The sequence below is a fragment of the Strix uralensis genome, chromosome 20 (assembly GCF_047716275.1).
Source record: "Strix uralensis isolate ZFMK-TIS-50842 chromosome 20, bStrUra1, whole genome shotgun sequence".
NCBI classification, from domain to species: domain Eukaryota; kingdom Metazoa; phylum Chordata; class Aves; order Strigiformes; family Strigidae; genus Strix; species Strix uralensis.
Genome location: NC_133991.1, coordinates 2,866,662 through 2,893,980, shown reverse-complemented (window position 1 = coordinate 2,893,980; position 27,319 = coordinate 2,866,662). Strand labels below are relative to the sequence as shown.

Here is a 27,319-nt window from a genome sequence, read left to right as displayed (position 1 = left end):
AAAATAAGATGTCTTGATACATTAATGAACAAGATCTAACATAAACACTGTACACCTCAATGGCATGAAGAGGAAAAGAGAAAAATTCAACCTTGAATGGTAGGATTGAAAAACCTCTGTTGGGGGAAAAATAGAGAAAAAAACTTATGAGGAAGAGGGCTTGGAAAGGTAAGGCAAAGCAAAACATGCTGTAAATACATAAGACTTCATTCCCATCTTATTTTAAAATATACAAAAATTGGTAGGTGGTTTGTGGCAGTGAGGTTCCTGCCTTCAGACACCTGCAGAACTGTGTGCCAGGGCTGGGATCTGACCCCAGCCAGAGAGTCCATGTGTCCCTGTCCCCACTGCCACCATCGCTGGGCTCCAGAGTGTCCTGTCCCACTAGGCAAAACCCAGCCCTGCTCTTGCATCCTTCCAGTCCTCCTATTGGAGATCTAAGCTTAATACAGGAATATTTAAATGAGTTGAACATATGGCCTATAGCACTGTAGAGAGCTCTGCTAGGCCTGGACAGCCGTGTCCTCCTCCTGAAGCCATGAAGATGATGATGCTCCAGAGGACAGGTGCATGCGGCAGGGTGGGCTGCGCCTCCTCTGTCTGTGGATTCTGCTTTATTCCCTCTCTCAAAAGGTAATGACAGTATTTGAAGACCAAGCTTTTAAAACTGGCATCTAATTCAGTTTCATCTGCATAAATTAAATCACCAGATCAAAGCCACTGAGCAAATGAGGACATATATTTGGTTCTTTAAAGTATGGTAGTGTTATAGGTACCTGTCATTTCTATTCCGGATAGAAAAAACTTAGTGTTGGACTGGGGCCAGGGTGTTCAATGTCTCGGTGAGATGGGATAAATCTAGGCCTAAGAGCCTGCCTCTGAGCACCAAGCTTTAAGTAGTTGACTTAAAGAAATGACGTAACGACAAGAAAAAATAAAGATCAACACTCCATGGTTTTCTGGTCCTCCCCATTCTCAAGCCAGGACGTTTAGTTGGATGCCATTAGTGAGGCAGCAGGCCAGAGAAAGATACGGGAGAATTCCCAGACGTGTTTTCCAACCTTTGCTCTGCAGTATGCCTACCACTGCAGATGGGTGTATTTATCTCCCAAGGCACGTTCAAAGGCATCCTTCCTCAGCCAGGCACTTCAGGTGAGGGGTGCGAGCGGGTGCGGTGCCGGCAGCTCCACGACAGCCTGAGGACTCGCCCAGTACCGGGTCGTGCCCTCGCCACAGGCAGCAGCCTCAGGACGTGAGCGGTGATGGTGGCGATGCCTGCGCTCTGCTGGGGAGATGGGCTTTCCTCAGTGTGGACGGGGGGAGTCTCAACGCACACAAGAGGAGCAGAAAGTCATAGGGGAGCAGGTTTGGGGTAAATGCGGGGTGAAGGCAGCTGGAGGCTCGGCTGGCGTGGTGCTGTGCATCCCATCTCACCTTTGGTCCTTTAATTTGGTTTTCCGTTCTGCAAGCAGTTATACATGCGCTTAATGCAAAACGTTTTGCTGGTTTTGTGTGGCAAGGCTTTTTCTGTGCTTAAATTCAACATACGTGTTTCTAGCACAAGGCCTGTAGATTGATTTCAGCTGCAGTTTTTTAAAAAGTAACGTTCAAAAGTTATGTCTCTACCTGTGGCACTTGAATTTGTCACCTCAAACTCCACCTTCAATTGGCAAAGTTTTCTTTTACAGCCACATTTTAAAAGGCCATATTATTTAATCATAAAGCAATTTACCCTGTTTGTGTTTCTGGCTCTTTCTGACTGTTGTTCCCTGTGACTGGCTAATCACTGAAAAGTAAATAGATGCTTCTTCCCATAAAACCAAATTACTGGAGTGGGCAGTGCAAACTGCATGTTATTGCACGTGGGGTGCTAGAAGGAGGAAGAAGGAAAAACGTTTTCAAATACCTGCAAATACCCATCCTAAAAATCTTATGGATGGTGGAGATGTGGGGGAAGAGAGAAAGGAAAGAGTGATTTTAATTGATTAGCTTTTGCCCTCTGGGTCTAACCTGGGAGTAAAGCTGAGGATACATTATCAGGATGTACAAAAATCCCGAAGTCCCCAGTTTGACTCATCTGCAGAATTGCATTGGTGCGCTGAAAACTGTGCATGCAGTGAAGCTTATTCTGTGAAGGCTCGACTGCCAAAAATAAACCTCATTGGGATTCCTGAGATGGCTGCTGTCAAGGAAAGTCAAATTTGGAGCTTTAAGCATGCGAACAGTGTCATTTTAAAAAGTCTGTTCACCAAGGAGATAAATAGGGATTAGCCTCACAAGCTGCTTTAACTCCCCTACATCCTAGCGTGTGCCGGGGAGGGAAGGTACGAGGCGCCGGTGCCAGGAGGTTGTATCGGGGTTTGTCCTGTTAGCCAGATCCTGGCCAGCGCTGCTGCGGGAGCGAGCAGGGATGCTGTCCCCTGGCAGAGAAACCCTCATAGTGTGCCCGGGGTGGTTGTAGTTGTCATGTTCACTATGAAGTTGTACCTTCCCCAGTATGGGCTTCCTGAGCCATTTTTCTGAGTCTGAGGGTGCACAGGTTTACTGAAGGGCAGACTGGGGGAAAAAAAAAGTTGTTTCAGGTTGGGTTAAAGCATCCTCAGCCCTGTGGTTTTTGTGCCATAGCCATGTTACTAACTGGAGCAGGCTGAGAGCTAGGAACTGCCTCATACCCATTCTCATACACCAGCTGAAAGGGCAAAACCAAACCAGCCAACCCAGAAAATTACGACGTATCTTTTCCAGAACGGTGTTATTTGTGTTTCTTTTAAGTACTGTCAGTTGAAAAACTCTCTCTCTTCATAGGTACTTTTGTCATACTGAACATGCAGATACCTCTTTATGGTAATTCCTTTTGTCAAAGTTTTCTCGATGCGTGCGAACCATGAATTTTTGGTATAGTTTTTGGATAAATTGTTTGAGCCTGAAAGAGCTCTGAAAATGCTTCAACAGAGATACTAAATCAACAGCAGTCTTTTGGCACTGCGAACAATTGCCAGGTACATCCTGAAAGCAGTTCCTTCCTCTTGTACGGTTCCAACAATATCATTAAAAAAAAAATCTTGTCCTTTGTACTTCCTCCCCCCTCCATACATGCACATATCTTGTAGTAAATTCATTTTTCAGTCCTGACTTTGTGCAAACACAATGTTATGCTGCAAGCATTAAAAGGCAATTTAGTACTCAAAGGATTAAAAGCTCATGTTAAATTGAAGACTACACTTGGCATAAACATTAAAAATTGACAGAACACCCTACACATTAACTGCACCAGGGCTCCATAATTAGCATTTAAAAGTAAAACATCATTTCCTTACTGTTTCCTACTTACTCATTTATAATGCATTTATTACAATATGGATGTGAATATGAGGCTTTCCACTATTGTCAGTTAGTAAATAAAAAAAAAAACCAACCTACTTCTGTTAGAAACATGGGCCTATATACAGGGAATCGGGGATGAATGGTTTGTTAATCCAAATCTCAAATGCATGATGAATCAGCAGTGACTAACTAACCTCATTCTAGGTCTAATTGTCTTATGTGAGCATCCACAGAGAAAGCTCGGGGCTCGGCAGTCTTGGGTTTCATTGTCTAGCATCGGCAAAGGGAACACAGGATAAACTCTACTTGTTGGGATTTTGATGTATTGTGTTGGGTCTAGTGTTGTGCAATGTGAGAAAATAGATATATGGTTCATCCTGTAATGTGGAAAATTTGTTGCAGATTGGAATTTGAATGCAAAAGAAAAAGAATGAGAAAGCCAATCTCATTAGGGAAGCAGAAAAGAGAGACTATCAAATGTTAAAGAGATAGTACTTTATTGACTTATTTTATTTTTGGATGAGATAGTGTTTTGTTCATGCATACTAATGCAGACCTTTTTTGTCATTAAAAATGGAAGGTAGGATGGCCAAGTGCTAGCTCTGCTGGGTTCCAGTCTATTTCTGTGTTTGATTTAAATCATGCCCCATGTCTGCACTGCCATGGCATTGCCTATATTACATCTGGCTTGAGGCTTTCTTCCTCTTCCACATCCCCTAAAACCACTTTTCTGTACTTCCAACAAATCTATCAGGCTTCAGCCAAACCTTTTCTTTCAACAGATCCATAGCTCTAGATGCCCTGGGAGAATTTTAATTAGGCTGCTTAGATCATCCCGGGTGTCATTTGATCAAGATTACGATTTGCCAAAAAAATGTCTCCACGTCCAGACCTGGGTCAGCAAGCAAAGGTTCTTTTTCTCCAGCACAAAAGGAGATATTCACTCCGCTGGTCAAGGCAACCACCTTCAATTGTGTCTGGCTTTCCACTGGTGCTGCGTATCGGATCAAACCCTGGCGCACTTGCAGGGGTGGGTTTGCAGATGCCCCGCGTTCGAAGCGCTGGGGAGGGAGCCGGCCACACCACTTCTGTGAAAACCCACCACTGGTTGTCCGTATCTAGAAATGCGGCAACATGCAAATGATCTTGAAAAAGCTTCACCATTACCTCTGCACGGCTTGCTGACATGATAAACTTCTTTTTGTTCCTGCTCTGAAACCTCACATCATATCCCGCGTCCTCCAGGGTCACTGCTGTGTGGAAGACAAGACCACGTTTTGTTCAGCCTCTGTGAAATGCAATTAGAAGCCCCTCCGCAGCCAGCAGGAGCTTAAGTTAAAAGGAGAGAGTGGGGAAAAAAGGGACCTCCCCGCTATCCAGCAGTGTGTTGACTTTGAAGTCCTGGGCCATCTTTTGTCCCCCCCCAGAGGGCCTTTAATCAGGACCTTTGCCTTGTCATTCGCAGGGGGGGGGGAAAACCTGACACAGTTGGTGGGGTTGTCCCTGTGTGTGCCAGGAAGAAAAGTCTTTGTCAGAAATTTCCACTGACCCAAGCACTTTGTTTCTTTGTCTCTCCCAGACGACTGTTTGAACTAAAAAGAAGACGAAAACTCTCGTATGTGCTAACAGTATTTTAATAGGGAGCCCGGGTGACTTCTTGCGAGCTTTCCTGCCAGGTCCAAGGCAGAGATGAGGCTTTTGGTCTGAAGGACTCTTAAAATAAACCCAGCTCAGGCAGCTTTTTATAGCCCTCTCTTCTGCGTACGTCCTGGGTGATCTAAAGAGGCTCATGCCGTAATATTGCAAGACGCTGCTAAGTAGAAAGACTTAATTATCATATTATCTGTAATATTCTATAGACAGAAGCTCAACTTGGTGATGATTAACATCTTATTTTTTGTTGTTTGCATAGTGGCGATTTATAAATCAGCTAAAACTCCTTAAATAAATAGCCATAAACCCCAAGCATCATACACATTATATAAATTTTAGAAAACGTGGAAGCACTAACGTAGAGAAGCCTGAATCTGGCCTTAGTGCCGGGAACTGTATCACAGCCCCAGCCCTGCCAGTGATGGACTGCGCAGCCCCAGGGCAGCCGCTTGCCTCCTTGTTGCCAGAATGGAGATGACAGAGGGCTAAGCGGGAATGATTTATGCTCTGTTTTCTGTAGGATTTTACAGATGAACAAAATGCTCCACTGAAATGCTGAGAATGATATTAAAATTCAGGTTGCCAGTGTTTTACTCATGAAAAATCTACTTGAGCTACTTTTTAAAGAAATTTTTATGTATCTGTTACAATCTCACTTTGCTGTTGAAATATGTACAGCTAGACTCATAACTATGACTTTTATTCCTCAGGTAGAGACATAAAATAGTACTCAGTGCTTTTTAAATGATATAAAATATTTCTAAAATAACTCCTCCGTCCCAGTTAAACAAACATTATCTCCTTACCCATTTTTCCATTCACGTTTTGATATGCTGCAGCTTCTTCCTTACATTAAACCAGCTCCCCTTTAGAAAAAGTGAATTATTAAAAAACGGGGAGAAAAAAAGAGAAAATATTTTATAGGAACAAATAGATTAATAACTAACTGTGATAAGATCTGGCAGCCTTTCTTAGAGGTGTGTGTGGAGTAGAACATGTAGCTCTGTTATCAAAACAGGTTAAAGTTTTATCATAACTCTCATGTATTATATTGGATTCTCAAAGCACACCTTCTCCAGTAATGCCTGGAATAATCCAGACTGGATATAGATCAACTAATCAACTGAATCTCAGGAACAATAGCTCAGCTTTGGTATCAATTTTACTCTTTCGGATACCTCTCCAGAACCTTCCTATCATTAATCTTTATTTGTATTATTTTGTATTTGTCCCTTTCTTCTTGTAAATTCAAACATTTATTCTGAAGTAAATGCCAAGCCTCCATCCTTGCAGATCATTCATGTGTTCCATCCCATTTATGAAACATTGCATTACAACAGAAAATAAACCTGCCTGCTCCTGCTAACACAATAACAATACACACGGTATTACATGCAACATGACTGACACATTAATTAATAATAGAGGGACTTTCCGTAATTTATCTTGAAACTCCACAGTCCTGGCTCTCACTAGGTTAGCTGTGCTTTTCTAACTTTTTTTGCTCTCTCAGTAACTGTGGTTTGACCTTGCAAAGGCTCTGTCCCTAATCCAGCAAAATTTATAAAATGGTGCTTAAGTCTGAATGCCAGAACAGCCCTGGTAGCTTCAAAAGGACTTCTTTTTGCTTAAAGTTAAGCAGATATTTAAGTGCTTTGCTAGCTTAGGGTCAAAGTGTTCAGCACCTTGTTGGACTATGTCTTATCTACCTCCTCATTAAAGAAACATCAGAACATTTGGCATGTCTTTATCAAGCAGAGAGGTGCAGCCAATTGACTTTATGTGACAGCTAAAAGTGAAGGAGATCAAGGGAGCTTGAGAGACAAAGAAGTTAGGTTTTTGTTAGAATCTTAAATGAAAGAAAAATAGCATTTTGAGAGCTAGTAAAAATTGTTTCTTGTGTTAGAAGGATTTTATTTTCAGAGGACTTTAGATCAGGACTTTTTGAGAGATTTGGATGTGTGGACAGAGGCTGGACTAGAGCAGAATCTATCTGCTTATTTTGTTGTCGACCTTTTTGTTGCGAATACCATGACCTTCCACAGTGCTTTGAGCATAGACTGCTGCAGTCCCAGGTGAACATGCACAGAAGAATTGGGAGCCTTGAAGAAAGTATTAGCAAGGCTCTCATATAATTTTGACAAGTGTGTTAGAAGCAGCAAGGTGGCTGGTAGGCTTAATACGGAGTGAAACCAGGCAGCAAACTTACAAGAGGTCAACTATATGACGTGAATCGATCTCCAGTGTTTCCAAAACGATGAACAGGGAGAAATCTTCTCTTTTGGCCACAACATTAGCTTGATCAGTTCTCATGATACAAATGAAAAGGTCATTTGCATTTATATTTCTGTTAACAAAAACCCTGTGTGTTTTAAACACAGCATTGTGTCTGTGCTTTCTCTCTCTCTCTCGTGCTGTAAGGTCAGTGCGAGTGCACGATGGGCCCTTTCGTTCCATAGCAGAAGGCTGTGAGGTCCTGGATGAGGTTCAGCTCTCACCGGAGGATCAAAGAGTAGGTGAAACTGTTGAAACTGGGCAGCATTCAGTTTTTGGTGCTACCTGCATTTGTCTCATTTGATGTTCCTCCCCTGAGGAGTGGGAAATAACCATATCCCTTGTCTCCTGTTCATTGTCCTGCCTGCTGGGTTGCAAAGTCTCTCCTTCCACGTGGTTGTGCCGTACCTCGTGGCATGACACCCATATCAAAAGTATTTTCTGGAGCCCAAACAGTCAAGTGGGTCGGTGCAGGGGAGATGTGCCAACACTGGTGGCTCGTGGCCCACTAGGATGATGGCCAAGGTGCATTTCTAGAGGTGCTGAAAGGTAGAAAAAAGGTAAGTGTTGTCCCTTGGGTGATGGTGGCCCCTGCTACAGGGACAGAGCTGGAGTCTCCCAAGGACAGCTGCGTTTTGGGCAGATTTTAGGCAGTTTTCTCTTATTCAATGCCCATATCAGCAATGTTTAATCAGCAACGCTTACTATGAGATGAGAAGTCTCTCCTTCCCCAAGCCAGAGGTCTGCATGGTGAACTGCCTGGTTTCCCCCCACTGCTTATTCCCCATAGGAGGAGACTTTTTCTGTCTATGCCTTTTTTTCTACATCCTGAAGCTTAGATGCCACTAGAAAATCCTTTTTTAATAAAAAAGCCGGCATAAATGTAAACTATGCAAGTGTCAGGTTTACATTTATCCTTATAAGGCACATCAGCAGTAGTTGTGCATTTCTGCTAGGCTTATTTATTAAAGTGTTCTGCACGGCAAAGGAAAAATCTCCAGTGTTATTTTCAGGCTCAGTGAACTCCAGAATGTATTTGTGAGTTTTCCAGTTATGATGACATCAGTGTGGAAACGCGAGGAAGGGGACTCAGCGACAGCAGGCAGCTTTCCTGCCACTGCTAATTTACTGTCTTTCTGAGAACCAGATCCTAAACACTTGAAGTATTAACATCATTTCAGCTCTTAAGTAAAACTAAAGAAGTCTTTTCATCTTTCCATTGAGTGGCGGGCTCCTTAAGTAGATCACAAGCTTTATGCTGCTCTGTCTGAGTGAGGAGGAAAACTTTAATTGTTCCCATCTTCTAGTACAGGTATTGATTAATAAAACGTATTAGCAAAGATCTTGGCCTACTTTTTGCACCATCAAACAAGTACTTAATGACTGTATTACTATGAAAATGGCATCGCTTTAAAGCGTTGGATTTGAGCCCCTTTGTACTTTGCTTTCGTTTGATTTTCTTTTTTTTCTTATCCCATTATGAACAATAAAGTTTCTGCTGTACTTTAATATTATACAGCGGAAGGGAGAGGAGCTGGTGAGTAGCTCCCAGTTGAGGGCACTGAACTCGGCCAAGCTGGGAGCTGCGGTGCCTGGGATGTCCCCAGGCAGAAGGATGTGCTGCCAGCGGGGGAGGCTCTCTGCAAGTGCAAACTGGTCAGCAAGCAAATATTAGATGGTAAATCTGTATAATTTACTCTAATTTAGCATTTGGTGGGTAGGAATATATAATATGACTCACACACTAAGAGGGAGAAGGCGTGTTTATGAGGAACATAACTAATAGGTGTGTGTAAGATAAAGAATGCTGCCTCCCACCTCATTTAATTGTCTTTCCTCCTTTGGGTCCCATTTGTAGAATCTCACTTATTTTACACCCCTTTGCAGCTTTGTAGCTACCTACCAGCCTACCTCCTCCCACTCCACGTGCCTGTGCTCACCAGTGTATATCATACATCATGCGTAAAGTGCCTGTAGTTTGCACACTTGCTGAGTGGCAAATCTGAGTGAGTTGCACCGATTTACCTTATTGTCAGGGCCCCGTAACACTCTCAGCTTTTAAATACATCTTCTCATATTATAGCTGGGAGTTCTTAGAAATCCTACCTTTTCGTAGCCTCAAAAAGCAACTTGACTTAGCCTTGATAAGCCTCTCCGGTTTGCACCTTGCCAGGCCATGATGTTGTACTAAACACTTCCGTTTTACAGCACTTTGAGCATTAGTGCAAAATTATTAAGACCTGACAACAATTTGATGCTTTCAGTCTTGATGCTTTTATCAAACCTGTCTTTGCCTGTACCTGCTAACGTGTTCCAGCCCAGCTGCCTACTAAAGTCAAGTGGGGCTTATGGTGACTGGAATGACAAAGCATTTCTTGCTGAAAAAAAGTGTTATTGCAGAACATTTCATAATCCGTAGATTTGGAATTAAGGCTCAACATTTTATAGTACCGGTACTGGAAAGTCCCATGTCTATAACTAAAATATGCACCGTGGTGACAATAACGCTTGGATTTTATGCAATGATTTTATATCTAGTGCTGAAAATTGAGGTGCAGAGAAGTGAAATGAGAGTCCAACTGCCTTCCACACCAGGGAAAACCTGAAAATATCCCCACAGCTGACTGCTAGTCTGTAGCTGCTGGACCACACTCACACCTTCAATAAAGTGTATCTTTGGACCACACTCACACCTTCAATAAAGTGTATCTTTGGACCACACTCACACCTTCAATAAAGTGCATCTTAGTCCACCTTTGCGGACATGTAGGTCTGCGGCTCTGCTGCACGGGAGTGGCTTGGGTGCCACGCTGGGGTGGGAGGAGTGGAGAAACACGGTTGCGTTGCTTAAAATAGCCAGAAAAGGACCCTTAGTCCTTTCTTGCCTTGTTCCCTTCACATTCACAAATGTTCATCTCTGTGTCTCCTTTTTTTTCCATCCTTCCTAGGGGCGATGACTGACAGATTAATATATGTCTAGCTACGTGTCTTAGAAATCAAAAGGAAGGTGCTGTCAGAATCGCTTGTCAGAAAATGAGATTAGGCACACTTGTCATTTGCTGAGGATTGCAGTCTTTCAGAGATAAGGTTGCATTTAATGAGTGTAAAAAGCCTCCTTGTGAAAAAGGGGGTGGTGCAGGAGGGAGAGAATGATTATTTTTCTGGTGTCAGCTGAGTGCTTTATCATATAACTTGATACTGTGGCACCCTGGCAGGCACTGATAATGGCTGCTGGGGCTATTGCACCTCTTCAGTTGCTCTGCAGCTTCAAAAGTGATGACTTGTTACCTGCTTTTAAACTCTTCTTGGATGTCGAAACCCACTATCCTAAGGGAAAGAAGCAAAAGCATGTACAGTGTGTTTTAAAGAAAGACCTGTGAAAACACACAGCATAAAGGGAATGTGCTAAATGTATAGCCACTTTCCCCAGCAAACTATAAAGAATACTCAGCGGGTTTCAGTGAAATATGGAACTTGTCTGACAAGTGAAGGATAACTAATGAGAAACAGAGCTGTATCCCACTGAAACCAATTGTGTTTTGTTATGGAAAATATTTATCAAGCTTTTTTTTCATTTGTTGGTTCTCCTAACAGCGCCATAATAACTCCTCTTATGTATGTTATTTGGTTTCTCTCGTGTACATCTCAGTTATTCAAATCTGCAGTGGGGTGGGTTTTTTTTGGTTATCAATTGGATATTATCATATCATACATGAATATTTTAGGTGAATGTTTCATTCATCAAAGTAATGGTCATTCTTTTGCCAAGTTAATGTCTTCGCCTGGTTTAGAAGCTGGCTAAACGTGCAGATTTATTGTTCATAATGTACTATCTAAATATGAGAAGACAGTCAAAAATAGAATTTATCTGTTCAGCAGAAGAGACCCTACATTAGCTACATGTTTTTGCAATAGTATTTCTTTACTTGGCATACCTCTTTTAAAATTATCCTTGGAAGAAGAGATTTCTGTCATATATTCTCCTCATCAAATGAGATGTGATTTTCATTATTTTGCTTGAATGTTAGAAAATGAAAGAAATTACTTGATTGGTTTATGGTGCTGATTCAGCATTTTCTGGGCTAAAAATGACCTGAAAGACAGAATGGGATTACAGCACGCAATAATGGATGCTTTATTCAGTGATAAGAAAGTCTCCTCTTCTGACTGAGAAGAGGAGAATGAAAAATATTTCTCTCTTATTAGTTGATTCAGTACCCAGATATTGACAGACAAATTAATTTGAAATACTTCTTCAGTTGCAGAACCTGCTAGCAGGCAGAAATTAGGGGAGGATAATGGCCACAGCTTAAAAGTGGTGCATTTATGAAGTGTACTCACAGGAGTACTAGTGGATGGGGAAGAATTTATATTTTATCTTCTTACTCAGTTATAGGATCTTACAAATGTTCCCAGTTAGACTGTAGCGTAGTAGCAGCTCAACAGCCCAGCAAGGTCTCTAGGAGCTAAATCCAGGTAACTCATGTTCCATCACATGTTTAGTAACTCAGAATTCAAACCATAGGAAGGTATACAGAAGAGATAAAATGCGTGTATTTCCTGATTGAAAAGCTATAGCCAGGAGTCGGTCCGGGGGTTCTTGCTCTTCGTGGTTGGCAGGGGGAAGGAAAGACGACTGTGGTGTTCACCTCAAAGATTTTACAGTATTTGGAGAAGCTTGGGGGAGAAATGGCTTCACATTTGTAGGACAGTGGAGATCTCGGTGCAGCAAAGGGGCTCAGAAAATTATCCAACCTCCTCCAGGTGTGCAAAACCAGGCTAAATTCTGTCCTCAGAAACTGTGGAGACCACTTAGTATTTTATAGGACCAGGCCCATAAGGATAGGGAAGAGAGAGCAGCCCTATTGTTCCCTGAGCCCCACTTTTTATCTTTGTTTCCATTTGAAACCAAAATCATAAAACTGCCTGCAGAGCGGTTGCCTTGCTGTTCCTCTAAATGAGAATTCCAGCTTTTATGCTAATTCAGTTTCAGGTTTCTTTGAACCTGCAGTTTATGGGCCTCTGCTTAAAACTGCAATCTGTTCTGCATAAAAGAAGGGATTACAAAGTGGTTTAGTTTTGCAAATGCTGCAGAAAAATAAAAATAATAAAAAAGTTGCACTGTCATTAATATGCTCTCACAAAAGTTTTCTGCTTTGTCAAATGAAAAGCTTTACTTACACTGAGAACTTACCCAGTGATGTTACACAGTCCAGTAGTTCTGTTTCCTTCTAAAAGGTGCATTTACTTTTTGTATCACCTTTCCCCTGCCTCGCTGTAAGCAGACAGGACACGAGCGCTCTGTCTCTGCTGGAAGGGCCGTGGACAAAGCATCGCTTTCATCTGCTGCCAGGAGCTCTCGGGGTGCGCCAGGCGCTCGCCCGCGGCGCCGATGCTGCACACACGCAGCAGCGCAGGGTCCGGCCTCCTGGCAAAACCCGGCCTTGCCACAATTTGTTTTTACTGACATCTGTTGCTACCTTTTTACAGCATAAACCAGCAGTGATTTTGTCATTGTTTAGGTCACTCTCAAGAACAGGTTTTCTTGAACCTCTTTAAAGTATTAGAGTTTAAGTCTTTTCTGGTTGGGACATTATGCCGTGGTTTGCTGTTCAAAGTCATAAAACTCCGCTGATAGCTCCATAAATTTTTTTCTTGGGGAAAAGAACCTGCATCTCCTATCCAGTAATGGACAATATTATGTGTGTTTTCAAAGCATTATGGAGGTCTTTATAAGGCATCGTAATCACGCTCCAAACTCAGACACCATCTTGTCTTCTGGAAAGATTAGCAACTTAATGGAAACATAAATGTTTCCAGTCTTTCACAGAATACCAAAGAATTGGAATATCCAGTTTTCATGTTGCCAGGAAAAAGCTGCAGAACCTTCCAGGTGAGGTGAGGTTTGCCATAAATAATTTAATCCAATATAATCTGCTGTAATTTCAATATTCATTTGCTCCTTGTGCCAGAGATGGGTAATTCTTCTCTGGAATTACTCTACGACTTGGAAACAAATGTCTGCTGCTCTGCCTGCCGTCTAGGCGGCTTTAGGTCATTTTTATAAAATAGTTGGATCTGAAAACCTCTTTCGGAGAGTGAAAGATCTTGAAATCACTTTTGATCCAAGTTCAATGCACTTCATTTGGCTGTTGTTGTGGCAGAAACAAATGTCGACGCTGACAGAGACCACAGACAGATGAAAAAAGTTCTGGCAAGGTCCCACGCAGATAAGAGACAGAAGGTTTCAAAAACCTATCCAGGCATAACCTAAAACACGGGAAAGTATTGCTGTCACGAGTGGGGGAAGCTTGATCCAAAGGCCATTGAAATCATTAGGAGGTGGTGGTGGGTTGTTTTTTTTTTTCCTTTGATTTAATTTGGCTGTGGGTGAATTCCTAAACTCCAAACTTCTCACTCAGAATTATAAACCGCGTTTTGTGCATGTATAATGTTCTAGAAGGAAAACAGAGGTCCTCTACTTATCTCTGAGGCACGAATAATGAACATGAGACCCACAGCTCTGCCAGTAAACCTTAACAGCCCTAGGGAGATGAGTGGGTAAACGCATTTCTGATTTTGTGTATGCCGAGATTTCAGGTGTGGCATGTGGTTAACGTTTGAAAAATCCAGTACAGACAAGCCTGTAGCTTAATCCAGGCTAAATTTATCAAATTAAAGTCTTGTGAGGAGTCTAGGCTTTAATTAGACCAGTTCTTACCATGTCGAGATGTGGAAAGTCTTGACCAAAGTGCTCATAGAATATATGAGCTGCCACACCTTAATATTGTGCATTTAATTCCTCATCCAGGTACAGTCTCGCCATCCGTGCAGTCCCCGACTCCTCTGGTTGTTGTGCAGAGAACACTCTGCTGGTTGAATGCCTTTATTAATTTATTTTTGGTGGAGACTGAAAACTGCACTCAAGCCATCCATTTCCTTCGCTGAGCTCGTGAAATAGCCGGCGGACTGTGATGGCTTTTGGCCACTGCCCACTGTTTATTCTAGAAACCAGATGTGAAGCCATTCCTGTCGGGTTTCTAGAGGAAGAGATGGAAACTACCTCTCTGATGGCACAAGATTATCTTTGTTATATATATTTCTTAGGAGATGCAAAAATCTGTGGAATTTTAACAGCCACAGTCCATGCTGTTGTACAAATGTAGGGATAACCCTGCTAAGGTGGACAGCTTTGAAGAACTCTTACTGCCATTGCTAACAGGATCTGAAGTTGGCCATGATTTTTTAATTTTCTGATTAAGATGATTTGTCACGATTTTACCAGTGTTCCCACTCCTGATGAGACGTGCAGTGAAAGCACTGCAGTGTTTGCAGCCACGGTCTGAATTTGGAGCTGTTGTGAATGCGTTCGTCTCCTGCTTATCGTTGTCGTCTCTGTTGTGCACCTTCTCACAGAGTTGTCCCAGTGGAAACCACCACAGTCAGTGCAACTGCACCTCAGATAAGAATTTTGGAAAAGCCACAGTGTAATGTCGAGAAGGCAAGCTATTCTTAAATGGACCATACAGTGCTGGAATAAGGAACAAACGAGAAACATTTGCATAAAATCCTGTCGTTCTACATCGGTGATTGGTAGGAAGGTTTTCTTAGGAGTTTTTCCTTGCGTATAGCACTTGTGTGGACAGTTCAGCCCACGCTGTCCCCCCGTGCCGTCGCCCGCTGCGGTGTTTGCTGTGGGCAGGGCTCCTGGAGCTGCGGCCGCGTTTCGTGCGTGGCTGCACCCAGGTCACTGTGCCGGCTCGGGGACAGCTTGGAGCCACGCGCCCACCCCAGGGCCGGGAGAAGGGCAGTCCCTCATCATCTCCCGTCATCTGTGCCCCGTCCCCGAGGTGAGCTCGGAGCCGGGCCAGGACGTGAGCGGGTCTTTCCAAGCTCCCCTTGGATTCCGGGTGCGTAACACTGCTCCTGGCGCAGGTGAGGCCAACCACACGCCCAAAACCATTGCTCCGCTTTTGATTTCTGGCTGGTGTAGGTAGTTCTTGTCTTTTCCTTAGGAGAGTCACCTCCTCCAGGCTGAGCTCTGCCACAGGGGTTGAGGCGAGTAGAGCTTCTCAACCCGATTTCTGAGGATTTAGCTCAAATCCACATGGAGCCCACTGGAGTTTAATGCCATTAACTCTCCTAGCCCAGTATTGGTTTGAAACCAATTTCAGGATTTGAAATCTTGAAAACACTGCTTGGGCAAGGCCTTGCAAGCCCATAAGACCTATCTTAGCACCTATCCATTTCCTGGGAAACATCTCATTGTATGGGGATACCGTGCCAATGAGCGTAACTGCCTCTCGTCTTCAGAGCAGCTTGGTTTGTAGGAGACATCATATGGCTCCGACTGCCGTGCTTCAGTGAATAATCATTTATATAATAATGTATCTGTGCATTTATTTTCTGCGGTGGCTATTACTAATGGTGTGCGGCGCTTAAGGAAAACCTACAGTGACTAAGAAATCCATCGCCCGTTGACAATAACATTTGGTGCTGGAAGTAGAGTGTCGAGCGAGTCTGCAGGCTGGGGAGCCCTGGCCCCACCTGCCCCCCCTGTCTCGGGGTGGGGGGGGTACAGCCACTTTGGGAACAGCTGGAGCTCTCCGTGCCGGCCACCCTGTCTGAAGTTGGGGACGTATTTTTTCCAGTGAAAAGCAAAATTAATTTTTTTTTTTTTTTAAATCGCTAAACCCAATATGATATTTTTGATGGCGTTTCTTTCCGCGGAGCGGCTGATACCCGTGTGCGTGTGCCACCATCCCCGGGGCAGGGGGGGACTGTCTGGCTCCGCGGCCGCGAAGGGGTGTGTGTTCCCCCCCCCCGCCCCCGAATCCGCGGGGAAAACGCCTCCCGCGGATGCTCCCCCCACCCCACCCCTCCCTCCCCGTGGCGGGGACACCGGCGGAGCGGGGCGGGGCGGGGCGGGGCGGGCGCGGAGAGGGAGGAGCTGGCGGCGGTGGCGGGTGGAAGCGCCTCTCGCAGCGCCGCGCAGTGCGGAGCGGAGCGGCCGGGCGGCGGCGAGGGGTCCGCAGCCCGGGCCGGGCGGAGCAGCGCGGAGCGGAGCGGCCGCCCCCCCCCGGGAATTACAGGCTTGCGAGGTTGTTTCGGCGGGGCCGAAGGAGCTGGGGCCGGGCCGCTGCCTCTCCCCGATGGAATTCACCTGAGCGCGGCCGCGGCGAGCCCTGGACGGCGGGAGGGACAGTGCCCCGGCGGGAGCCCGCTTTGTCTCGGGAGAGGACGGGCATGACTTTTTAAAACCAAAAAAAAACCCCCAACCACCCCCCCCCCCAAAAAAAAAAAAAAACAACCAACAAACCAACAACCAAAAGCAGAAGGAAAAAAAAAAAGCCGCCCGAAGGAAGGGCCGCGCTGCCGCTGGACCCCGCGGAGGGAGGTGCGTTGGCAGGAGGGGCCGCACCGCCCCGGGACCCGGAGTTGCCGCCGCCGCACATGGTTTCCTTTGTCCTGCTGCTCGCGTAGCTCCGCGGCCGCCGCGCTCCCGCCCCACGCCCGCCCGCACACACGCACACCCCTCGCTCCCGCTCTCTCCTCCCAGGGAACCATCTTGCGGGGAGAGGGGAGGGGGGGGCTCGCCCGCCCGGGAAGGATGTCTGTCGGGCGGCCTGCGCGCCCGGCCCCCGGAGTTGTCCCCCGAAGGATTAGTTGGGGTTTGGCTGCGGGACTTTGAGAGCCGCGCTGGATCGGAGTTTCCCGGCGCCGCCGCGCACACGCACGCACCTCCCGCTCCGCCATGAGCCGCGGGCCGGCGGCCGCGCGTAACCCCTCGCCAGCAGGTAACGGCGCTCGGGGCAGCGGGGCGGGGGGTGCGGGGTCCGGCTCGGCTCGGGGGACCCCCCCCGGCGGCGGGGGGGCAAGGGGGGGGGGGTGCGGGGTGGGGTGGAGGGTGAGCGAGCGCCGCGGCCGCCTCCGCTCGGCCCCGCGGGGTGAAGTCGGGGCGCTCAGCCCGGGCGCCCCGGGGCGGGACGTTCCGCGGGGTCCCGCGCTGGTTCCGCGGGGCGCGGGCAGGTGCGCGGCGGCCGGGGCCGGTGGCGGTGCAAGTGCTGCGGCGGGGGCTGTGCCAGGAGTGAGTCGAGCCGCGCTGTCTGGACAGGAAATATTTTAGTCATACATCCACTTGAGCGACAGTACGTTCCTTGATGAGGGAAAAATACTCCTTAGGACATTTTTTTTTTCCTTTTTTTTTTAGCCCAGGGATTGCTGACTTGTTTCATTTCGTGTTGAAAAGGATTAAGCTGCGCTTGGCAACAAGGGGATCTATAGAGGAAGACGGCCAAAGTGCAAGGGAGGGGGATTTTCGCCCTGGCGGTGCAGGGGCTCGGGGAGGGTGCCCCCCCAAACCCGGAGGGCTGTCGGGGCATGAAGCACCCCGGGTCGGCTCTGTGCGCTGGAGCCCTGCGCTTTCCCAAAACCGAACGTTGCCAACAGCGTCTTTCCATCAGCTGCTCCGGTAGGACCTGGCAATGATGGGGATAAAGGGGAACGAAGAGAGAGTTTTACTTCTCTCGTGTAAAAGGGATAGCCAAGCTCCTCTTCCTCGCTTAAACATCAAGGTCTGAGCACATTGCCTTAAAGCACCCGGCATGGAAATAAAGGCACTCTGTTGTCTGCACAGGTTCCTGTCAATACAGAGGAGATTTTAGGTCAGCGCTGCAAAGGCACTGGATTTTATCCTCCGCGTTAAGTGCTGACTTGGTTTTTTTTAAAATTAATTTGGCTTTTTGTTCCTTCAGTGTTGTTGCATGATGTGACTACCTAACTACGAAAAAATAGTAGTTGCATGGGAATTGATACGATATCTTATCTGCTGGCAGAGGTTGTATTCACTATTGTATCACTGGTACATTACCCTAATTGCTCTTTTATATTTAAAGCCGCATTTTAAAGTAATGAAACAGGCAGTCAAAGTTCCATCTCACCGTTCAAGCCAGTGAAATGGGTTTGGGTTATTTTTATGGTAACCCAGGCAATGAGGTTTTTTCAAGTTGCTCTTCTATTCAGTAGTGTGTGGTCAGTAATGCAAAATGAGATTCGCTCTCGGACACGCTTTGTCTTTGTACAATTATTCCTTTTTTAGACGCATATTGTACTGATAATCATCTCCCAGTTTGCTCACGAGTGATTCTCAGGCAGGATGTATTGTGCACCACGTTACGTCCGAGAAGTGCCACTTCCAGCTTTCACAGCAGTGTTTCTGACTGGTTTATACGATAGCATAGAAAAAGATATGCCTGAAAAAACATAGCTTAAAAACAATCTGTTGGTTTACGCTTGGCATTACAACAAACTTCTTTAAAAAAAAAAAAAAATGCTTTCCTCGCTCTAGCGTTTGGAAAAATCAAGCAAATAGGCAACTTAGAGCTTCCCTATGGTGTTTTGTTTTGAAACAGTAAAATAAAGTAAGAGCTGAAACTGTAAGAAGTTTGTTTGGTTTTTAATATTGGATTTTCTTTCTAATAAGAAAGAATGGGTCAGAGAGTTTTGACTTCTGAGAGAAGGTGCATTTAAAAAGACAACAACAGATGAAATTCACTGGAAAAGGTTATTATTTTTAATCAGAGAGCAGGCTGATTGGCAAGGTTAGGAAGGCATTGAGCATCTCTTAATTTGTTGGACTAATATTGGACTGCTCTTTATAGCACATGGCCTTCTTGATCTTTTCAATTTGTGCATTATTCACATATTTTCATTAATTTAGAGAAAGTCGTCACTGAATAATAAATCTATCATTGGGTAATAAATCCAGTGTTTACAAGGTATTTAACCGAGAAGAAATACACCAGCTCAGGTTTTAAATAAGCCAACAGCACTCTAGTAAAATCTGTCTAGAAGTCTGAAAAAGAATAAAGTTATTTTTAATAATTAATCATAGAAATCTGGTATGTTGTTAACTTGAAGTCAAATTATTTCAGTGTATTGCTACACTGTGATATGCAGTCTGAAGCATATCTACTTATTTATCGGTAATTTCACACCTAAGTTTTTAGTGCAGTCAGGATATTTAATATATATTGCTTGTCTGATGGTTTTTATCTGGTTTTGAATTGCGAAAATCCTTCCCTTTAGCAAAAAAAAAAGCAGCCTGCATTCCAAATAGACAGTATTTTTAATTATTTTTGCTGAATCCAGTGAGAAAACAGTTTCTAGGAGAAGACTAAAATCTTTCTCAAGTGTTGCGTTTTATCCCTGTTTGCAGTATTTCATTACTGAGCACATTTCTTTCGATGTATTTTCAAACAGCAGACTATCTCTCAGCGGGGTTGGATCCAAGACACAGTCCAAAATTGAACAGCTCTCTGCATTTTGTGAATGTGTAGGTGGTAGAAGTTTGAGCTTTAGATGTATGTATGTGTGTATTATGTATGTGCGTGTGCGCAAACACAGCAGTACACAGATGCATAAACTTAATGCTTTCTGCTTTGGGGCCCAGGATGTTTGTAAAATTAACATTTGCAGTGTTACCTTCCCCCGTCTGGTTTCTTGCCATTATCATTTCTGAAAGGGGGAGCTCAGCGTTTTTGTGTGAAACTTAAGGGTTTTTAATAATAGGTGGAAAGATTAACTGGCATGCTTGCGTACAAACAGCAGTAGTAGATGAGGTACTAACACAGTATTAGGAGGAAAATCCTCCCACGGATAAAGATGGCTTGATGAAAAATAAAATGGATTATTAGTTTATACGGAGTGTGGTGTCAAGAATCAGTTATTCTGATGAAGGCAAATCTTAATGTGGAAATACATACTAAATACTAACATACTCTTTATTTTTCAAAGAGTTTGTCACAGCCATTTATAAAATTACTAACCTAAGTTATCAGCACTGCTTTAAAGATGGTAAAAATCGAATGGTTGACACAGTAGGGGTCTCCAGAAATACTTTAAAAATTAATTAAGAAATCTGCAATTCTGCGAATTCCCAAAACCATGCTGTCTGAGTCAAAATCATGACTCTTCTCCGTTGCAAAATCAATGTCAGAATGTATTGGATAATTACAGTACAAAAATACAGTTTCTGTGCGGCTAATATGTTGAATAAAAAAAATAATTTCTTTCTTTATTAAATAGAATCTTTCCAAATAAATATCTGCACTGCAGGGTGGTGAAGCACAGCCAAACAGCACCACCTTATGGACGTTTTTCTTGGGAGGCTGCAGCTTCCATGAGCTGTCTTGGTTTTGTCACCTGATTTGTTTCTCTAGAATATACATACATATGTGTGTATATAAATATACTGCCATGCCTTTTGAAATCTATCACTTGTAGAAAATGTAACTTTTTTTTTTTTTTTTTATTGGTCTTTCAGGCATCTGATGCCAGCTCTGAAAAACTGTTCAACGCTGTTACAAATAAAGGTAAGACTGCAATTCACATCACAAACATATTTTTTTCCCCACACATTTCTTTTCATGGCAATTTCAATGGGAGATGAAATGTAACTTGTCTTGCAGAAATGTCGCAATCAGCTTGTTAGTGCTTTTTATGTTTCTCTTGGTTTCAGACATGTTCTGTATGCTTGGTAATTGCTTTGCTTAATATAAAATATAGGCTTTAAATAATGCATTGCCTGCCAGGTCAGAATTAATTTAAATAACAATATTAGGGAATAGTTTATTTTACAAATGGCTTTAATTTAAGCTCATTTAAATAACTGTAAGAGTTTTCAAAATGTTTTAACTTGATTGTTACTCATCAGCTACATGATAGACGTGGAATTATGAATAGCCAATTTGCACTGCTGACAGTAATAACCAGCCAACGTTTAGTATTCACAGGATAATAGTCATAAACCATGGCTTACTGTGCTGTGTGCTTTCTGTAGAGTTAATAAATGATATAGAGGGCCACATTTAAATATTCAGTATCCCATTAATTTCTTCCAAACAGCAATCCAAAGAGAGAGTGGCTAATGATATAACAGTACATTAAAGGAAAACTTACCCTAAATCAGTGCCAGTGAGCTTCTGTGCAGCTTGTCCTGAAGCAGCATTATTAGAAAGACTGTAGGCTTTGGGGATTTTCTATTTTTAATTCTTATTTTGGTTTGGTTTGTGTTTTTGCAAGGAGGGTCAAGGGAGCAGCTCCAGGCGTGAGTTGCACCAATGAATATAATTCAAAGCCTTCAAAATGCATCTGTTTTTCACCCCACTGTCCTGCTTCTTGATGGCAGTGCATGATAACTGCTTAGTAAAAGGGTGTGCTTCTGTCTGTAAACCCACGGTGTTTTAACTTACTGTTTTTTGGAACGTTTGAGTCACTTTGCATTAGAAGAGACAGTTTTGATTAGCTTGAAATTTAGGTCTTTTTTGTTGACTACTTGTGGATTTGCTCAGTATTTGCCCTGTGTGCTTTTCACCCGGTTTGGGTTTGTTATTTAAGTGGGTCATTCTGGTGTTTTTCTGTGTCTTTTACTTCCACAAAGCTGTAGAGGTTTAGCTGGGGACATGTATGTGACCCCATTACGTTTGGGATTCCCATGCTGATACGCCATTGCTTCTGAAGTCTTTTGCTGCATATTGAATTATACCTATATGTAATTGCGTTATGGATCCATATTCCTGTTTTTCATGTGTTAGCATCCTTTGGAAGTACAGTCTGGATTATTTCTGCTGTCTAACTAGGTTATCTCACTTGGCAAGCTTATATATCCTTTCTGATTAATTGCGTTTACAGGGTCCCCCTCAGCCCCTCCATAGAATAGGCGGCACAGATAAGTAGAAAGGACGAGTTGTGTGTTTGGAGTAACCCAAGGCCCCCAAACTACATGTGACTGCATCTTTATTTTGCTAATTCGCTGTAAAAAGCTTTGGCATTTGAGCAGCCCTTTCTTGGGACTGGGCCAGGGGGATGGAGAAGCCCAGGCAGTGAATCCACATTCCTGATGGAGGCCTGTAACCAGGGTGAGGGGCTCTCCTCCCCCCGGGAGGTGATTGATGAAGAGTAGGCCCCTCTTCCTCTTCCTTTCGTTTTCTTTTTTTTTTTTTTTTTTTTTTTTTTTGTTGAATCAAACACATTTCCCACATTCTTATTTTTGTTTACTTACGGAGCTTGATTCGTGGCATCTATTTGGTTGTGAATACCCATGCTTGACAGGGAGCCTTTTCTTTAGAGGTACTTTTCTTTGGTGATTTAGTTCCCTTGGAAGGATTAGGGTTTCTTTGTGTAGCCTAAAATCAACATGGGCTTTTCGAAGCTTTGCTTGGGAAACCGTACACAAATAAGCTTTTTAGTTGATGGTAGATTATTCCTTTGCCCCTTATTTCCATCAAAATGGCGTCTTTCTTTTCTCCTCCTGAGTTTCCCCTTAAAGCCATATGCTAATTCCTGTTGGTAACATGAATGACAAGGGAAGAATCAATGCAAATCCAGGTGCGGCCAAACTAGGCTGACTGGTATTTTGGGGGGTTTTTTTGTTGTTTTGTTGTGTGGCTTTTTTTTTTTCCACTGCAAGAAAGAGATTAAGGGGAAAGAGGGCGGAAAAAGCATAGGAGACAGTTTTGTTAAAGGGATTAGCATTCAAACTGCTAAATATCAGGAAAAGAGTCTCAAAAAAGATCCCCCGTTTGGAGATAATGTCAATAATTGCTTACAGCCAGGTGCAGGGGCTCTCGCTGGGGCTGGCAGTGGTTGGGAGGCTGTTGCCTTCTCTAAGTGTCTGCCCTGGGGACGTCTGACGACTGCCCGGGCGCTGTCAGTTTGATATATTCCAAGTTCAAGTTCTCTTTCTGCAATTCATTCTGTTTGCTTCCAAGCCAGTTCTTCCCCACTGTGTTGTCCATGGCTGCTTTTGCCAAAAGCAATAAAAGTCACTTGTAAGAAAGGTCAGATTTGCATTGGGTAAATCATGATGAAACCTTCAAAGCTCCTGGCTGATGGACCAGGCTGGGAGGGCTCGGCAGACTGACAAGTGGACATCCCTCCGTGTCCACAGCCGTTCCTCTCGGGTGTCCCACAGCTACCCGTGTCTCACACATCCTTTTTTTTTTTTTCCCTTGCCACTTTTATTTTGCAGAATTATTTATAGCTGAGGTAGCAGAAATTGCAGAAGTAATATATTTACAAAGCAGGTAGAAATCCTGAAGTATTTTAAGTCTTGTGTATGCATTTTGTCCCCTTTCTGTCATTTAGTTGTGGACTTTGAGGCCAAAAATGAGATCAAGCTCAAGGTGTGATGGATTAGTATGGATGTGCAATGCGGAACAGTTCCTTCCTCAGAAATACTAATAATTAAGAAATCTAGAGCAAAGTGAAATCACCCCCAAACCTCCCTTGAAGAGGTGGTAAAACCCCTTGAGGAGAAGCCTCTCAACTTCCTTTTAGGAGTTAGCTGTCCGTAGCGCTGAATGGGAAGACGCATCCCTAAATCTAGAAGGGTGCTGTGAGTTTTGGGGGTGGCACGTGGATGTTGGGGCCCCTCAGGGCTGGGTTATGTGTCATAGCCGAGCAATGCCGCATTGGAGAGGGCTGTGGGGTTCCCACATCAGCTCTGCGCTGCCACCGCTCCTGGAGGTCCCCAGCCCTGCGCCGCGTCTGGGGCTGGAAATCTGGGAGGGATGTGGCTTGTTCTCAGGGCAGGAATCGCTGTAGCTGCGACTGAAATGAGTTGTCCCTGGTCATGAATCAGAGCCCTGTGCTTCATCACTTGGGCAGGAACACTTTACCTTGTAATGCTTAAAATTATCTAGGGAAATGATTCCCATGGAAATCTAGGTGGCTGTGTTGCGAGGTAGGCACCCAAGGGTCTGGAACCTTAGTAACGCTTGAAGAAGGAGCTGTTGACATCTGAATGAATGAGATGGACAAGGGATGGAAGAAGAGTGCATCTCCCACCTGCAGCTCCAGGTCTGTCCCCTCCCTTCCTGCAGGCTGGGCCCTTCCAGTTTGGGATTGCTGCTTAGTCTTTATGTCTTTGAACGAACATAACTTTTTCTTACCCTCTGAGAGCATCAACCTTAGCACCATTAATCCTGACCGAAGTACAGGTTTTGTTTGTGAATTTTTGTAACGTGACTTTCCAGCATAATTAAATTCCATTATCTCTTAATAATTTAAATAGACACATCTGAAGGTGTAGAGCAGCCAGCTCCTACTACTACTGTGTATTTCATTTATGTTAACTCCCTCCTACGTACCCTTGGAAAACAGCTTTTCCTGGAGGGAGAAATGAGTCCCAAAGTGATGAAGTTTTCATTTGTGCTGTATATTGAAGTTTGCCTTTGATCAGCAACACAATTGGGCTGTTACAGCTTTTTATGTTCAAATTGTTTACAGGATGTTCATGTAAACTTTATGAATCCTTCTGCTTTGTGGCACCACCAGCTGTCAGGGAAATATTTATACTCTCAGCTGGAAGTAGATCAAGGTGTCTGGGTTACTAGTCTTCACTCGTGGCTGAAATATCGGTCAGATCAAGCCCTGGCTTTTTAGGCGGTTCTATAGCAATATCCTTCCCTAGAAAAACAGACGTATTGTTGTTTCTCTCTTCATTTGTCTGTGGTGAATCATTTCTTGAGGATCCTCTACGACATCTCTTTCTGTAAACAAGTAAGGAGCTAGAGTTGGCAAATACTTGTCTGCTGATCCCATTCACAGGAGATCCTTGGCTGTAGAGAAGTGCTCTCGCTCTCTCCAAGTAAACATCCCCACAGCATCTCATGTTGAATGTAAGTCAGGCGGCTTGTATAGATGGCACGTGTGCAATATTAACATGGTCAGTACACCACAGACCTGGCTGCTGCTGCCGCCCTCCTTCCCAGGGGTCTGTAGGCACCTACCCAACATCCTCACTCACTGGGTGTATGCTCTCAATGTTGCTTTCAATTTTTGAGGGGGCTGCTGTCTGCATATGTTGGTCCTCCACGATACCTCTTTTCTCTTTACTGAAATGCTTCTTCCTAGCTTGCTGTTAGGGCTCCAGAGCAATCCCAGCGCTGCAGGAAACCCGCCCGTCAGCCAGCAAACCTCAGGGACTGCTGAATCATATGAGCAGTTCTGCAGATTACTTTTTTTGTGGTGGTTATGATGGCTCACCCTCCCAAAGTGATACCCTCGGTGATGGTGTCTCCTTTGCGTTTCTGGTGGAGACTTCCCTGGTGGCTTTGGATCTCTTGGTTTGCCTGTGTTTTGTGGGTTTAAATGACTTTTCAGTATTTTCCATGTGAAAGCTCGGTGTCTCATTAGTGAGGGACTGAGCACTGGAAAAAGCCTCCTAGTTTGAGGACCCCAGGTTTCTTGTAGCTGTGAGTTAGGTTAGAAGAACCAGTACATCACTTCCCTCTAACTTCCAAGTCAGGCAGATAGAAAAGTCAATATATATCTTGAGATGGTCCTTTGTTCTGATACACGAAAGAGCAAGGCAGTTATTTCTGTGCCATGAAGTCTTTATCCGAGCAAAGAATTTGTTCCATAACTTCCCCTTATGGCTTCATCTCCTGAGCACAAACCACTCCATCCATATGCTTTCTATGCCCCTTCCTTCTTTACATGTTGATGGTTTTTTGGCTGGGGTTTGGCAGTCAGGTGGGGTTGCCAGTGCTGGGAGATACCATAGCTGTTCTGTAGCTGCAGAAAAAGGTCGCTGGATAATGTGGTGTACCCACTGTGCTCAGAGGGACAGTGAAAGTCAAAGGTAGCCTCTTCCAAAACCTGTCAGATTCTTAAATCCTAAAACTTACAGTCTTACAAAGCAAGAGTCTTCCAAGGCTTCACTGATAAATTTTTTAGTTAGTAATTCCAAACAAAACTGTAAATCAGCCAGCACGGTACAAGCACCTGTAGGCACTGGCTTTTCTTGACCAAAATAGTGGAGGGAGACAGCTGAAAGTGTTGTTCTGGACAGCCTTGCCCATTTGGGCTGGTATCAAGTACCCTTTGGTGTTAGTTGGTGATTGCATTCCTCCAAGAGTTCATTTAAGGCTGTTGATTTTAGCAAAGTCAAACTATTCCTGTCTCAGCAAAATGGCAATATTTACTAACACGTAAGCGTATCTATTCTGAAGAGAGTATTTGTTTTACAGATTAACCTATATTTGATTTTCTCAAAAAATACTTATCAGCGTTGGACTGTAAAATAACAAATTGCAATATAATCCTTTCAAAGGAAGGTGGAAAAATTTTTAGGATAGGAGTGTTTTGATGACAAAGATCCTGACTTGACATACCTGCAATTAGTGGAGTCCAAGCTGGAGTCTGGCGTGAGATTTCATAAATGGAGCATCCTGCAGACCTCCCATATCTGGCCTGCTGTTAGTCTCTCCCTTGTAATAAAATGTTGTTTTCTCTGAAAATGTATGTTTATTTAACTAGGTCTCTTTTTGCTTCACAATCTGGATTCCATTCAGTCAGTTACCACTCCAATTAACTAACAATTATTTAACATTAACAGTAATTACAGACGCCAGTTAAGCGCCTACAGATGTCAACTGTTAGCTTTGTACCTAATCACTCAATGAAATGGAGAAAGTTCAACAAACATCAATTAGCCAAGCAATTAGTATGAGGTAGGAAAGAGCATGTTATCGTGTGTGAGCTGATTCAATTTATTTTATTTTGTCAGTAAAACACACACACACAGACAAGCAGCAATAAGTTGCTGAGATTAGATAAAGCTGTATTGTTTTGCTGCTTATACAAGATTTTTCCCCTCCTCTTCTTTCCCTTACATAACTTAAACGTGCTTTGCCAAGCATTTGTTATCTTATCAAATACATTTCATTTCAATTGGAAAAGCACAGCAATGTCATTTTCAGCAGAGAGGCAAAGACCGTTTACATCAGGTTTACACCAGCAGGCATGAGCTTCACCTCAGCAGAACTGTCACCTTAGCAAAGCTACTTCCGCGAGTAGGTTTAACCTTCCAGTTAAACCAAGGACCGTGTAAACACCAACGCGCTTACGCAATGGTTATGTGGTTTTAGATAACACTGAACGACATGAATCAGTTCCTTCATCTGATTTATCCACGTATTTAATGTTGATACTGGGTTGACTTGGGCTCCACTTAGGCTTGCTTAGTTTGTAAGAGGACAAAAGGGTTTCCTCAAAGGGTTCG

General features: G+C 44.0%; 1 protein-coding gene across 7 annotated transcripts in view; it reads left to right on the top strand.

Moving 5' to 3' along the window:
- Nucleotides 1-27,319, top strand: part of AUTS2 (activator of transcription and developmental regulator AUTS2) — a 795,956-nt gene that overhangs the window by 702,262 nt on the left and 66,375 nt on the right. For all 7 annotated transcript variants that reach the window (XM_074890685.1, XM_074890686.1, XM_074890689.1 and 4 more), the window contains one exon: nt 20,576-20,624. In XM_074890685.1, coding sequence (XP_074746786.1) covers nt 20,576-20,624 — 49 coding nt within the window. The remainder of the gene's footprint in view (nt 1-20,575; nt 20,625-27,319) is intronic.